The 16,606-nt window shown below is 37.4% G+C and overlaps 1 protein-coding gene across 1 annotated transcript; it reads right to left on the bottom strand.

Annotated features, from left to right (window-relative positions):
- Positions 1-3,339: 3,339 nt before the first annotated feature.
- Positions 3,340-7,787, bottom strand: LOC107045021. Its single transcript, XM_015267112.1, has 4 exons — positions 7,389-7,787; positions 6,073-6,594; positions 4,882-5,085; positions 3,340-3,699 (listed from the first exon to the last, which is right to left on the bottom strand). Exons 1-4 carry the CDS (start codon positions 7,785-7,787, stop codon positions 3,340-3,342), a joined length of 1,485 nt encoding a protein of 494 aa, XP_015122598.1.
- Positions 7,788-16,606: the final 8,819 nt, after the last annotated feature.

Raw genomic sequence — 16,606 nt, 5'->3', positions numbered from 1 at the left:
GACTTGCGGACGGACTCGGCGGTTTCTTTCAAGTTCAACGGAGACGGAGGGACTCGACCTTCGGAGCATCCTCACGAGGGGATTCGCGAGGTCGAGGCTCGAGTCGGGCGGACGAAATGATGGGACTGTTTTTTTAGTTCAATTTGTTTCACTCCCAATTTCAGTTGCGATGCGGGGAAATCTACACGGAGAGAAATTTTTTAGAAAAATTCTAGTGCCGGCACTAGAAATTTTATTGGGGAAAACGTGAATTTTTCCCGTATTTCTGTGAAAATTTCACAGAAATCCCCCGAGATTTTACCAGAAATACCAAGAAATTTTACCTTAACAGCACTAGAATTTTTCACAGCCGGTGAATTGTCATTTTTTCCAGTACTCGTACTAGAATTTTTATAGAAAATTTCTCTCCGTGCAGTTGAATTATCAAAAATTATCAGCTGAATACCGTGTTGACTACATGAAATAACAGTCGAATAGTGCAATTCTATTGGCTGACATTTGGATGAGGAAAATTCCGAGAGATAAACGTGAAAATTAGGTTTCGAAACGCAATCCGCGAGGGAATAAAATTCAATAAAAAGTGTGAATCACCTTCAGACGTGAATTCTGAGGCTCTGAAAATCGTCGGAAGGGAAACATCATCACAATCATTATCCAAGGTCGCGCCTCATGAAAGGTAAAAGTCCCTTGGAGTCACGAGCTGCTTCATCCTCGTGATTCGCATGGCGTTATGCTCCAATGATTCTAATCTCTGCAGTGTGCAATCTCAATCGGTCAATGAGTAACGAAAACCGTGTAATTATTTCTGGTGTTCAAATGGTGAAATTTCGCCTCGATCAGCGAAAAAATTGTTCATATTCTTGTCTTCAGCCGGTGAATTATGCCTCGAGAAGTGAAAATTTAATCTGACTTTATGACGGGGAAGTGGAGGGACCCAGCTGGAGGAAATTGAGTTGGCTGTAAATTGTTACGTCATGTGTGATATGCCGGGATTTGAAGTTTACTTCCTCCTTTCATCGCGAAGCAGCGACGCGAATTTAGCAGGGATGAGTGAGCGGGGTAATTCTGGTATTCGGGTCAATGTTGCGGTGGCCTCAGGAGGCATAAAGTGGATATCCTTGTCAAAATCGATTCCACTGTTTCCGGAGTTTGATCGGGGAATTGTAGGGTCGTTAACTTTGTATTTATGAGAAGCGTTCAGAAGATTTTTTTGAACACTGCGCTGAGAGAAGAACGACACAGTTCTCAAACAAGTCTTACTTGTGCCAAGGAAAGATTTTTTTGAAAATTATTGAGAAGCCAAGGGAAGACTACTACGAGTTTTCAGTCATGGGATATTGCAGTGAAATTTCTCGTGCATTGAAGATCGATTATATGTGTCTAAAAATGAATAGTTAGTGCAAAAATATTGATTGTTTATTGTTCGCCTGGCCCGCAGACGCTTAAAATATTAAAACAGTCCAGGGCCTGCAATTTTTGAACTAGAGAGGTTTCTTTTTATTCAATTTAAAAAAAAAATTGTACGATAATAATTACGAATTAGTTCTTTGAAATTCGACTCCTACACTACCAATTTCGTTTTGTTCAGTATAAAAATCTGCGCCCTTCATGTAAAATAGGCAGAAAAATTATTGTTAAAATATTAAAAATATATTCTCGATTCTTTCAGAAATATTTTTCGGGCTAATTTACATGAATGGTGCAATTTTTCGTTAAAATAGTAATGAAATTAGCTGTGTAGGAGTTGAATTTCAAAAAAATAATTTGTAATTGTTATTGCCCATATTTTTCCTTAAATTTTGAAAAAAAACACCTCTGTACCTCAAAAATTAGAGACCCTGGACTATTTTCAATATTTTAAGCGTTTGCGGGGTAAAGAAATAATAAATAATTAATTTTTTTGCACTAATTATTCGTTTTTAGATCTATATAATCGCTCCAATAACCCACGACTTTCAAAACTCATAGTAGTCGCCCCTCAAATAATACGTCCCTCCGCTCCACAAATAGTACTCTTTCTTTGTCTCAATTTTCTTTACCTGCGATTTGATCTTTCCTCACCACTAACCAACTTCTCACGACTTCATCGAGAGTGCAGCACGCGCTGCAACACTCATAAAGAAATCGAAAGCAAAGACCCGACAGACATGTGAAACTTTACAGGCCATAACCACCTACACGACTCGCAATTTTATTTTCACGAGCATTTCGAAAAACTCTTCAATGTAAAAAACGTGAAATCATGAAAATTCCTTGCAGCAATAGTCTATCCAGTGGACTATCACCTTTCGGTGAGAGGCGGATCTGCAGAGTCTTCGGACGACCTTGCTCTTAATTTTCGATCGTCATCTAGAACAAGTTCTGATACTTTCTACCAACGATTCATCGTCAACATGAATGGTCTACGATCTGAATATCTAGTGCAAGATTATTCGCCTGGAAAAAAATTGTCGGACATAACGATTTGTATTCATTCTTTACTAACATAAAAAATAATGAGTGAATTCATGCGAGGAATAAAAAAAATATGGGGCTGAAAGAAAAAATATAAAACTCCTTTGAAATATTTCACATCATCAAAATTTCAATAAAAATTCAGAAGAATTCAAATTTTCATAATAATAATAATAATAATAATAATAATAATAATAATAATAATAATAATAATAATAATAATAATAAATAAGATGACCATTTTTTTTTCTCCCGAAAAAATTTCCCGGAATTATTTTCCCGAAAGATTTTCCCCTGAAAATCACAAAAAAAAAACTCCCGCAAAAATGAAAAACAAACACATTATAATTTTTAACTTTATTGTTAATGTTGGTAAGTATTCTAGTTACTCCTCCAAGTTACACATCATATTACATTGTTCAGACATTAACAAATTGGATTGTTTTGGCAGTGTAAGATGATGTTTCGTTGAATGTTGTCAATGTTTTTTTTATGAAGGTGCGACATTGTAGAACGAGAATGCTTGTTAATGAAGATTCATTGATTATAGGGGCAAGAGATTAATTAGAATTATTCGGGGGAATTGGCTCGAAAATGTCGACAATTAATTTACTGCAGTAACGTGATTTATTTATTATTGATCTATTGAAAAAGTTGGATTCTCGAAGGATGTAATAAATAAAATTGACGTCGGGGAAATATTTCCGGGAATTTGTTTCCGGGGGAATTTCCTCGGGGAATTTTCTTCGGGGGAAAAATCCAGGAACCATACATAATATTAATGGGAGTGGGTGCAATAATTGTAAGATCCAATAGAAATCAAGTATCGATGATTATTATTTTTTTACAAAAATCACTCGTGATTAACCGCAGGGGTTTGAGGTCTCAATATGCATAAGCAGGTGAGAATGTCTTCTGATAAACGGGCACAGCGGCATGAGCGACGGCAGGGGTGAGCGCTTTTCCAACAACGGGAACCGATCCGTGCACTTGAATGTGATCGAGTCGAGCGGTTTTGATTAAAGTTGGATGCTGAACGGATATCCTCTCGTATTTCGTCGCTGGCTCGAGGACATCAACTTCCTGGAGTGTCTCGATGGGTCTGCTCACGACGACCCGCCGAGTTGAGACACGCTCACCCGTTGGCTCGGCGTACTCTGGGGCGGGGGTTGCCGATATGACGCGAGCACGAACGTGACCTGCATCGCCAACCGATGATGACAATCCATCACGGGAGAAGCCGACCTGAAAGAGACATTAGGGGTTTCGTTTCTGAGGGATCGAATTCGCTAGGAAATTCCATTGGATTCCTGCGCGGGGAGAAATTTTTTGGAAAAATTCTAGTGCTAGCACGGGAAAAGAGGCGCAAAGTGACGGCCAGGAAAAAATTCTACATGGAGAGAAATGTTCAATAAAAATTACCAGAAAAAAGACGTAAAAATTACGTTTCGAAACGTAATCTGGGAGCGAAGTAAAATTCAATAAAAAGTGTCAATCGTCACGTAAATTCTACGATCTGTTCCGTAAAAATTACTCATCCGTCCGACGCCTCACGGCTAGCCATGAGTCACCGTGAGGGGGAGATTTTAACAACACGTTCCGTAATTTTTCCGGAACTTTTCGTAAAAATTCTTAAACATCCAAGAATTTTCATGTTCTGAGGCATAAGTCTTGAAGTTTCTGTTAGATTTTACAACTTCCAGAAAAATTACGTGACTTTTTCGTATTTTTTCGGTGACAGACCCGAAAATTTACTGAACGTTTCAGATTTATTCTCTCATATTCCTATAGAAATCCACTGAAAACGATTCTCGCTTGCGGATTACGTGAAATGTTCCGTAATTTTTCTTGAATATTTCTCTCCGTGTAGTGCCGGCACTAGAAATTTTATTGGAGAGAACGTGAATTTTTCCCCGTATTTCTGTGAAAATTTCACAGAAATCCCCTGAAATTTTACCAGAAATACCAAGAAATTTTACCTTAACAGCACTAGAATTTTTCACAGCCGGTGAATTGTAATTTTTTCCAGTACTCGTACTAGAATTTTTCTAGAAAATTTCTCTCCGTGTGTTAGTTTTATCGTCTCCCGTTTTCTGTGGAATTTAATTTTTTTGAGGAAAAGAAACGGAAAACAGAGTTTTAATAAATTCAGAAAATCCATTAGGTAATAATTTCTATGAGACATTTTCTATTTAAAGTAGCTCTACCCTTCTGCCGGGCTCCGCTGTACTTTTGAATGTTTTCAGTTTTTTAATTTTTCAACTAAATTGCATGGAAAAACTTTGAAAAAATTCATACCCAGTCAGCATTAGCCAACTTAAATTTCGCAAAATATTGACATTTTTTCAAACATTTCCCTCTTATAAACAAATAATAAAACTTGTTTGCAAAACGGTAGATTATTATTTATGAGGTTTTTATGCTCACATCAGCTACTCCGCCACGGGCCGTGAGGAGGTCAATGAGCTTCTGCTGATTGCTCCTGTTCTCTTCAGGGGATCCACGCAGACTGGGGATGACGGAGGGACTGGGGGTGGGATCGTGGGCGAGGAAGCGCGGGGGGGCGGACTGCTCGCCGTTGGATTTCACTTGAATGTCGGAGGTCTGGGATTGACTGGCGATAGAATTCACCTGGAAGGAAAATGCACGCATGACTTAACACGGATCCACTGGGTTGACCCAATACCCAGTGTTTTTTACGCTTCTCTCGATGTTCGAATAAATTTTTCCTTGCATTGAACTGCACAAATTTCAATTCTACGGGAATAAATCTGTTCGGTGAGAATATCATAAAGATGTATTATATGCACCCATTACCTATCACCCAAATTTTGGGCATTTTTATGAATGTTTGAATAAATTTTTCGTTGAATCGAACCACAAGAATTTCAATCCCACGGGTTCTGTTAATATCGAGAAGAGAATAAGAGAATATCGTAAAGTCTTAGTTGTGCCAAGAAAATAACTTTTTGACAATTATCAAAAAAAGATTTTTTTTGTGCCAAACATGCAGAGAGTGCGCCGGAGTGAAAAATTTTTGTCGCAGAAATAGATTTAGTAGTTCAAAAAAAATTGATAAATTTTCCTCTGTATGAGATATTTTCATCCTGAAAAGGCACCGTCTGGTGTGAATTATCCGCCTCTTGCGCCAAATATTTCGTTGCTGTGGAAAGCAGAACAATTATTCATGTTTGAGACTTTCAAATTCGAACCAAACAAATTCTTTGAAATTCTTTGAAATGGTAAAACGAGGTAAGTCAACTACTCTTCGGTGCGTTTTTCGGAAATATCTCCGAAACTAAGGGAGATAGCATAATTTTTGTAATGACCTTTTTCGTAGCTCTCAATTAGCTCTACAAAAAAGCTTTTAACAAAAATTTCGCTATCTCCCTTAATTTCAGAGATACTTCCGAAAAACTCGACGAAAAGGTAAGTTAACTTACCCGTTTCACCACTTCACTACAGAATTCTTTTTTGGCAATTTTCAACTAGCGACTTTGTCGGCCCAAACAAGATTTGCTTGACGACGTGTTTGTTCTTCTCTCAGTGTAGCAAAGAGAATGGGTTGCTAAGCCACCCCAATGTACCAGTAGAATCATTCAGCTGAGCTCGACTGACCTGAGACTTCGTAAGGCTCTGAAAATACTCCTGTTGCATCCTCTCCTGCCCCCTGGTCGCGGCCTTCTCGCCCTCCCCCGCGGCCCTGAACAGCCCCTGCCTGAACTGGGCACCCCTGAAGTCAGCGTTCTCCACAGTAACCGACTGATCATCCTCCGACTGCGATTCTCCTTGGGAGCCGTCGGCTGAGGCCGGCGCGGCGGTGGAGGACGGCTGATAATGAGACACCGGTGCATGGGAAATAACCGGGGCCACAGTCACGTGCACTGGAGCATGAGCGACGAAGGGAATGGTCGTGGGCGACGATGGGGCGTGGGCGAAAGACGCCGCTTGTGCCACGAGATTGTGGGTGACGGGAGAGACTGCCGAGTAGTGGCTGACGTCGAGGGGCTGAACCACTGCGGGTCCGCGCTGGAGTTTCGATGTCGGCTCATCAAGCTCTACTACTGCGGATCCAGCGGGGCGGACGATCACACGCTCTTCGATGTCGTAGAATTGCTTCTGAATCGCTGGTCTACGAACCTGACGTTCATTTTTCATTGTAATATTAATGATTCAATAAAAAAAAATATTAATGATTAATAACAAATATTGAATTCCAATTTTTTGCCAGCAATGACGGAACGAGATTCATTTTGTAATGTCACATTAAAGCTGTTGAAAATTTTCACGGAAATCGCAAGGAATTTAAACGTAAAATTCACAATTTCATGGAAAAATCCGTGGGAAGTGTAAATGTCAGGTTAATTATTCGGGGGGAATATTTAAATTATTTATTTATGTAAGGCTTCTGGCAAACGCCCATCGAAGTCTACAAAGCAGTACAGAGTAGTACAAAGCATTAATGAAGGCACAAAGTGCCTCACACAACGCGAAAAAAATTTAGAAACGGAAAATCCGGATGTTGCCAACATATAATATTACGAAGAAAATAATGCTATAATTGATATATTTGTGAGAAATATGCCGCACAAGTAAAAAAAATGAAATTAAATGAAAATATTTTTTTTTAATTAATAAAAAATCCAGGAAAATTAGGAAAATTCAGAGAAATCTTTCCTTGAGTTCCAGATTCCTCCGAATTTTCAGGGAATTTCTACAAAAATTTCTAGAGTTCCAAGAATTTTAAAGGAACTCCTTGAAAATTCAAGAGAATTTCCTGCCGCGAAAAAATGGGACGTGAATTTTCAGAGAAACTTGAAATTCCATTGACTTAAGGAAAGTTTTTTTCCTGAAAATACTTTAATTTTCACTATTTACTCAACGTAATTAATGATGAGATATCCAATTGTTATTATCACTTGACTTCAACTCACTTCAAACTTGCGTGTGGAGACAGCGGGCTTTACGACATCCAATTGCTTCTCGATAACAGCGGGATGCGCCTCGTACCGTGTCACAGGCACGTGGGAGACTGTCGGGACGTGCTTGACGTAGGGGACAGCAGCGACAGCGGGCACTTGAGCAGCCGCGTAACCCACATGATGAGCTTCAACCTTCCCCGCAACAGCTGCTGGGTACCGATACGCCGGATATTGATACTGGAGGGCTGCCGGGGCTGCATAAGTCTGAGCTGCGTACCCCACCGGGTACTCGTGGCCCTGGTATCCGTTGATGTAGGTCACCCCCGCTGGACTAGCGTAGGGCATCTTCACGGAGACGTAGCTGGAGGTGGAGACCTGCAGCAACGCTGCCAGCATCACTAGACTCTTCATTCTGGAAGGAAGAACACATGGAGACGACAAATTACGGAACGACTTGTTGTCCCCACAGCGGTGAGGCATCAGACGGTGGTTAATTTTTGCGGAACAAATCGTAGCATTTACGTGGTGATTCGTACAATTTCAGTTCCTACTCACACTTTTTAGTGAATTTCACGTTTCACGTTTTTTTTTCTGCTATTTTAGTCAATTTTTCTCTCCGTATGGAGACAGCGATTCTAGGACAGTTTTTCCCCGGACAAAATCTCCCCGAAAAAGAATTTCCCCCGGATAAAATCTCCCTGAAAAAGGAATTTGCGATTAGGATACCGGATCCGGCCAATTAAAGGGGTTTTTAATTCTGAATCGCACAATAGAACACATGAAATTATCGAGTCTTTAGCCTCAATGAAATTACAAAAGAATTAAATTCATACGGATTGTTATTTGCGGAAAATTTACCCCTCAGAAGACTCGTTGAAAGGAATTTTTTCGAGTAAATTTCGCAAAAAGCAATTGTCCGGGGAGATTTTGTCCGGGATTTTTCCGCATTTTTACCTTATTTATTATTAAACTTTATTTTGATATTTAAAAGTCCTTAAAATCAGATTTGCAAATGTTTTAATTTGAAGCCTAAAAATCTCAATTGACTTTTGAATTCCTTAACTTAAAATTTTGCATCAAGTTGAGTTCTAAAAGTCTTAATTTGAGAATTGTGAAAGTCTCGATTTGAAACCTCGCAAAGTCTCAATTTACGATGATGACCCTCACAAAATAAAGCTTGTTTATTGGATGTAATTACGTGTATGTTTGGGTATTGTCCAGTCGACGGATATTATTACTGTATTCTGGGAATCGTTGCAAGCGTTGCTTATATGCTGTGAATTTGGCGGGGTTCCTCCCTCCTCTCTCGTTAACCCCACCCACAGGCTGGAATACAAGGGCCACTTGCTGAAACTGGGTCGCAACAGATCCTCGTGGAGTTTTTGGGTGTTGATCTCCAGTTGTTCTCCCTCGATACCGATGATAAATACACCGCTCTCTTTTAAGTTGCTCTTTCGAAATCACGAGATTTTTTATTCTCAGACGGCGACAGTTTCGGTGTCATTAAAATGCTGAAGCTTTTTTCTTCTCGTTGAATTTGCCGATATTTCAATTCATCCGGGAAATGATGTTGAATGTCATGAAACGTCAGGATATGATGTTTTTGGAAAATCCATGTTTTTAGGAATTTTTGGGATTTTTAAGAAATAAATAAAAAATCTGCAATTCTGTCTGTTGGCTATCGGCCAGTTTTTGACGAATATCTCGGAATCTAAAAGACATACGAAATTTTTTGTCATAAACTTTTTTATAGAACCAATTGAGGGCTATAAAAAAGGTTATGACAAAAATTTTTCTATCTTTCTTACATTTCGAGATATTTATCACAAACTGAATAAAAGTCAAAATCGGCTAAATCCCGTTTACTGCTTCGCTATTGACTTGATATCGCCATTTTTCTGATGAAATAATTTTTAAAAAAATGTATAAATGTCAAAGAAGCTAAGCTAAAATAAAATACAACATAAAAATGTAAAAAAAATGCGTTAGGAAATTGAAATTTGACAAAAGCCCTTGCGAATAGGATTTCGTGACATATTTAAATGAAAAATTCTTGTGCTCAGTATCTCCAAAACTACCATCCAAATTCCCTATTTTTTCGAAATATTTCTCTCGTTGTTCTAATTGACAGAAACCTGACCGATTTATTCCCAAATTTAAAAGCAAATTGCATGAATTGAATTTTTTTCTCGCATTAGTGGCTCATTACGCCCCAGTTAGCACCCGCGGTAATGAAAATAAATGTTGAAATTGTTCATGTGAGGTATCCGGGCATCGAGGACACATTTTGGGCGTGCACCAGGTATCGGGAATAAATCGTTCGGGTCAGGGTTCTTTTTTGCAGTGGACCTGGAATATCTTTGAGCGATTTGACAGACGATAATATATATCTCCGCGAATATACCGAGGGTATCGTTATCTTTTTAATGCTCCTTCGTTCTTTATTATATCGAGAACAATTATGTAAGGATATTTTCGTATCGAACTTGAATGAGAAAGCGGCTGGGAAGTGTTTGGACAATGAGTTTTGGGCAATTGCCGGCGGTCACATTGTCCTCGGGGTATTCACCTAGACTCGAACGATTGACACCCACCGGAATTTTCGATCAACTGGTGGTGGTGAAAGTGCGAGGAAGAATGTCCTTATTTCAATGTGGACATCAGAAGTGATATGAAAATATTTGCTCACTCACAATGAGACGAAGGGAAACAAAATCATATATTTAACAATTGTCTGTTAACAATTCCTCGGTAACAATGTATTTGTGAAGTAACGAACGGGCGCTTCGCCCGTCTTCGCAATTGGATTAATTCAATTTTATTCAATCTTATTGTCATTAGATACATTTTTATCCCTTAAATCACAAGTTACAACGTTGAATGAAGAGAAGTTCTCGATAAATCACGTGAGAATACAGATCGACAAACAATTTTCGATAATCATACGTAATATTTTTCATTTCTTTACTTTTCTTCAACTCAAGGGGAGACTACTGTGAGTTTTAAAAGTCGTGGGTTATTGGAGCGATTATATAGATCTAAAAACGAATAATTAGTGCACAAAAAAAATTTTTTATTGTTCGTTTGCCCGAAGAAGCTTAAAATGCTAAAAACAGTCCAGGGCCTCCAATTTTTGAGCTACAAAAGATTTTTTTTTTTCAAAATTTTCGGAAAAATGTGTGGAACAACAATTACGAGCCAGTTTTTTGGAATTTGACTCCTACGCAGCTGATTTTGGTTTTTTTCATATTAAAAAAATTCACTATTTGTGTAAAAAAATACAAAAAATTAAATTTAGCTATGTAAGAGGTGAATTAAAAAAAAACTAGCTCGTAATTGTTATTCCACATATTTTTCCGAAAATTTTGAAGAAAAAAAATCCTTCGTAGCTCAAAAATTGAAGGCCCTGGACTGCTTTAGGCATTTTAAGCGTTTTCGGGCAAACGAGCAATAAAAAAAATGTTTTTGCACTAATTATTCGTTTTCAGATCTATATAATCGATCTTCAACGTATGAAAAGTCTCACTCCAATAACCCACGACTCTTAAAACTCGCAGTAGTCCCTTGAATGAATAAAAAAAAGTGTTCCAAAATTATAAAATTATTACAGTTCACGTTAATTAAATTTGATCCAGCGATTTTTACGAAATGAAATGAACAGAAATGAAACATTTAAAAAAAATGCAAAAAAATTAATTTCCATTCACAATTAAAAATGTCTAGGATCTAGACACTTCGGCTCCAGTCATTCCCTTGACCTTGAGACGTCTGTTATGTGAATCTCTCAACTCCCAGCCTCACACCTAATTCACCGACCACGCCTTCCCTCCCCCCAAATTTCGAGTGAAAGGAAAAGTTCCTCGGATTGTTGATTCGTGCGTTATTGAATTGGCTGAGGACGTGATTTGCATGGGCCACTTCTAAATTTGTGTCCCGCGGTTTTTTAATCTGGGTTAAAGGAGTGAGACATGCTGTCCTGGTACACGAGGCTTAATCCGATTGCAAACGTCAGCCATCAATTTCGATGATAGTTGCAGTGAATCTCCAGAATAAACCGTGTCCGATGCCATTCTCCGGATGAAGATTACCAGCTTTTCCATTTCCGGTTATCGCGAGAGAAAAATCACTCGCACCTCCTCTCTTCCCAGGCTGGATTGGAGAATGGAAATTGACAGGATTACAGCTCAAATAATTTATTTAAAAAATTTTACTGTTGCTATTTTTCGTTATTTTTCTTCATTGATTAATTAATTCAGTAGCGAAGCGGTAAAGCGCTTCGATTTTGACTATTGACCGGTTTTTGACGAATATCTCGGAATCTAAAAGAGATAGACAAATTTTTGTCATAACCTTTTTTATAACGCTCAATTGGCTGCACAAAAAAGGTCATGAGAAAAATTTTGCTATCACTCTTAGATTCCGAGATATTCATAAAAAATTCGCTACTGAATTTATCGTTTCATGCAATGAATGTAATAAAATCAATTATGTATTTTGACGACGATAGGCGTTAATTTTTATTAGCATCAGGTATTGAAAATGAAATTGGAAGCATGCGGGAGTGAACGGAGGAAGAATAGTCACATAATCGAAAATATCATTGCAATGAAAGTGGAATTTCACAGTGAGGATTCCTCGGTGCTGTCCGCACGAGTACCTCGGACTCAAATTACGTGACAAGAATCGTCAGATTTTGATGAAGACGACTATGTTCTTCGCGAAAATGCTTTTCGATGTTTTTAGAAAATATCCAGAAGGGAAAATTGGCAAAATTATGAAATTTCTCCAATTTCAGGGAATTTAATGATGCAGAAATTATTAATTTCGGTTGAATGACGTCAATGCATCATATTATTATTAATTTCAATAATATTTTCACCGAAATTACATATTAATTAATTGATAAGTAATTCTTTTTAAAGATTGAAAGCGATTTGATTTCTCAAGTCAAAGGATGTGTTAAAAAGAGCTGATAAAACCTAATTTGATCAATGAATAAGAAAGTTCTTTAATAAATCATAAATGAGTAATTGAGAATTTCAATTATTTTAACGGCGTATAGTGCACGAAGTTTCGGAAGTTTCGACCATACTGGTTTATTCGTTTCAGTTAATTTATCCAATTGAAAAAGATGGAGGAATTACCATTCAATCTCGTACGACTCGTAATGATTTTTAAAGTCACGTAATCCAGAAAATCATAAAATTTCTCATCACGATTTGTAATTGTCTCCCGCCCTGAGTCCTTGGTTTTCGTTCGGGGAAGCCTCCCGGTATTACCTTTATTACTCTCCCATAACGGGGTGAGAACAGGGGGAAATAAAAATAAAATATACCCGCGTTGTGGAAGAACGAGATCGTAAAACACTGTTTGGGAGGTGTAGCCGGAGTGTACTCGGTGCATTCCGATGATTGTGGTGGCCTCATCAATCTTGTAATCAGGGAGTTGAGAGGGACCACAGGGATTCGGGATACTGAAAACATTTCGCAATGAACTGCACGAACATTGAAAGGAAAAAACAAATAAGCCAGGCCGTTCTCGGGCGCTAATGACGAAATTTGACTTTTTTGTTGTTAAGTACGTGTCAAAATTTTATTCATCGCTGAAAGAAAATCACGCAATATTCAAATTTTCTTGCAAATATTTCCCACCACGATTACGCCTGTGAATATTTTATGTATTTTACATTTAGATATGAATGATAAATAATGATTATTGTACATTTATTTATGCTCCGCTAATAGACATTTCTCTCGATCTTTTTCTCATGCAGAACGAAAGTTCATGCAAGCAACGGATTTATCACAATATTTATTCACTGGCAAACGAGGGCTGAATTAAGTCCCTGACATATTGGTCTGACGTGGTCTCTGAAGAATAACAAAGTGCATCGAACGAGCGGTGCGCGTTGGATAAAAAATCCTCGCAATTAAATCTCATCGGGTACGAAAGGCAATATTCATGTATGAATAAGAACACTGTGAGATGCACGACGAATTATCGAGGCGGAATTCAATTGACGGTGCACAGTGGTGAGCATTAAATCGAGGGGAGATGTAGAAAGTGAATTTAGGGGGTCATCAAACTTTCCCCGGCGCATTGAGGGGCCAGTCGAGTTTGCAAACAAACAAGAGTACCGGGGGAGGAAAGAATTAATTGAGACATCATCAGCAGGAGTCGGTGTGGGTTGAGCGATATGAGGCGATTAATTCGTGATGCACAGGATTATTTCAGTGAACTCATCGGTGTTTTGGGGCTATTCAAGCGGAGATATCGATACACTCATCATTTTCATTGTTCATTTTAAATTACGATGTTTATAGTCAATGAAAAAAAATTAATTCTAATTATTTTTGTCATCGCGGAGTGAAATGTGGTTGTAGGAAATTTTACGGAAATGTCACGGAATTTTTCCGGGGCGTTGCGTCATTTTTATCTGAATCTCCTGTGAAAAATTACGGTACCGTCACTTAACATTTTCTGAGTCAATTCCGTAATCGGTGAGCGAATTGTGAGTTCCGTAATTACACTATTGATTTTTACCGTAATGAGAAATGGCCACAGGGAGAGAAAAATTCAATATAAATGACCAGAAAAAAAGTTAAACATTAAGTTTTGAAAGGTAATCCGCGAGCGAAGTGAAATTCAATAAAAAGTGTGAGTCGGAACTGAAATTGTACGATATGNGTGAACTCATCGGTGTTTTGGGGCTATTCAAGCGGAGATATCGATACACTCATCATTTTCATTGTTCATTTTAAATTACGATGTTTATAGTCAATGAAAAAAAATTAATTCTAATTATTTTTGTCATCGCGGAGTGAAATGTGGTTGTAGGAAATTTTACGGAAATGTCACGGAATTTTTCCGGGGCGTTGCGTCATTTTTATCTGAATCTCCTGTGAAAAATTACGGTACCGTCACTTAACATTTTCTGAGTCAATTCCGTAATCGGTGAGCGAATTGTGAGTTCCGTAATTACACTATTGATTTTTACCGTAATGAGAAATGGCCACAGGGAGAGAAAAATTCAATATAAATGACCAGAAAAAAATGTAAAAATTAAGTTTTGAAAGGTAATCCGCGAGCGAAGTAAAATTCAATAAAAAGTCCAAGTCGGAAGTGAAATTGTACGAATCTCCACGTAAATTCAACGATTTGTTCCGTAAAAGTTTCTGTAAGATTTTACTTCTTCGGGAAAAATTACGTGACAATTTCGTACTTTGTTCGGTGATAAACCTAAAAATTCACTGAGCGTCTCGGATTTCTTCTCTTGCATTCCTATAAAAATTGCCGGAAAACGATTCCCCACTGCGGATTACGTGAATTGTTCCGTAATTTTTGTTAAAATAAATGTTAAAACAAACTATATGAAGTAGTAAGTAACCAATCTTCGATAAAATTATTCATTGACACGAGTAAAACCTCAAGCTAACCCGGAAAAAGCCGAGGATGACTCGCCAAAAATCGAAACTCGTCACAATAATCAACACGATAAATCGAAGTTATTATCCAAATCGCTGGTAATATTCGGTTACGACATCGCCACAGTTATTACTTATCATTACCATCATAATCACTAATGTGGCAATAGCCGAGAAGGCCGCCGAATGGACACACATACCCCGGAGTATTCAGCCACTTATTAGTCATAATTTTCTCCGTGTTTTGTGCACATTGTCCATTCCTCGAGCGCCATGCTCGGACTGCTACAGCTGTACGTTTGAAAAATCGCCATTATGCTGTTGTACGACCCTCCACGATGTCGAAATGCCCACAATTCATTCCCTCGCACTTCGGCAGAACCGGATTTAACTTATCCTCGAGGAATCGAAAAAGAGATAGAGACCAATTTGAAAATGAAATTCAATTAAATGTATCTGTGGCCAAATGACTCGCATCCGCTCACTCCCAAGGTCAGCAGGAATGGGAAAAGACAAATTATTTGGTTAATGAATAATGTTAAGAGAGTGTTTCTTAATCAACTGATAATTACAATTGGATATCTCTTATTACGATAGCAATCAATAATGGAATATGAGGTATTTCAAGTTTTCAAATAATAAACAATAGTGATTGTCAATATTTTTATTGAGGGGAGACTACTACGAGTTTTAAAAGTCGTGGAATATTGAAGTGAGATTAAAGGATTTAACTTATCCTCAAGAAATCGAAAAAGAGATGGAGACCAATTTGAAAATGAAATTCAATTAAATGTATCTGTGGCCAAATGACTCGCATCCGCTCACTCCCAAGGTCAGCAGGAATGGGAAATGACAAATTATTTGGTTAATGAATAATGTTAAGAGAGTGTTTCTTAATCAACTGATAATTACAATTGGATATCTCTTATTACGATAGCAATCAATAATGGAATATGAGGTATTTCAAGTTTTCAAATAATAAACAATAGTGATTGTCAATATTTTTATTGAGGGGAGACTACTACGAGTCTTAAAAGTCGTGGGATATTGACGTGAGATTTCTCATGCATTAAAGATCGATTATATATGTCTAAAAACGAATAATTAGTGCAAAAAATTGATTATTCATTGTTCGTTTGCCCGCAAATTTTAAAAAAAATGTGTACAATAACAATTACAAATCATTTTTTTAAATTCGACTGCTATACGGCTAATTTCGCTTTCCTTAATTATCATTAAAATATTAAAAACATATCTCGATTCCTTCAGAAATATTTTTCGGGCGATTTTACATGAATAGTGCAATTTTTTATTAAAATAATAACGAAATTAGATGTGCAGAAGCTGAATTTCAAAAAAATAATTCGTAATTGTTATTGCGCATACTTTTCCAAAAATAAAAAAAAATCCTCTGTAGCTAAAAAATTACTATTTTTAATATTTTAAGCGTTTGCGGGGTGAACGACCAATAAACAATTAGTTTTTCTGCGCTAATTATCCATTTTTAGACACATAATCGATCTTCAATGTATGAGAAATTGTGATTGAAAATTGTGATTGAAAATTAATTTCTTTGCAGTGTTCATTACAGAAATAATAGGAATTATATTTTTTTCGTTAATTACTGACTCTGACTTGCTAACAAATAAATGAAAAAAGAAAAAACGAACATGACCCATACAATGATTAATTTATAATTCTCCCATTTAATGTAACACGAATTCAGGGAATTGACGAACTCAAATAATAAAAATTCCATCTGCTCCTGACATTTCCAACAGTTTTATTAGTTAAAACTCTAATATT

This window comes from Diachasma alloeum, unplaced genomic scaffold (assembly GCF_001412515.2).
Source record: "Diachasma alloeum isolate Michigan unplaced genomic scaffold, Dall2.0 Dall_scaffold_00865, whole genome shotgun sequence".
In the NCBI taxonomy this organism is placed as follows: Eukaryota; Metazoa; Arthropoda; class Insecta; order Hymenoptera; family Braconidae; genus Diachasma; species Diachasma alloeum.
The sequence above is the reverse complement of the archived record's forward strand: the minus strand, read 5'-3'. Positions and strand labels throughout refer to the sequence as shown.

Coding starts and splice junctions, on each gene's coding strand:
- LOC107045021 (XM_015267112.1), bottom strand. CDS start 7,787: ATGAAGAGTCTAGTGATGCTGGCAGCGTTGCTGCAGGTCTCCACCTCC. Junction 5,086..6,072: donor AGAGCCTTACGAAGTCTCAG/GTCAGTCGAGCT, acceptor TTTTCCTTCCAG/GTGAATTCTATCGCCAGTCA. Junction 3,700..4,881: donor CCCGTGGCGGAGTAGCTGAT/GTGAGCATAAAA, acceptor TGTCTCTTTCAG/GTCGGCTTCTCCCGTGATGG.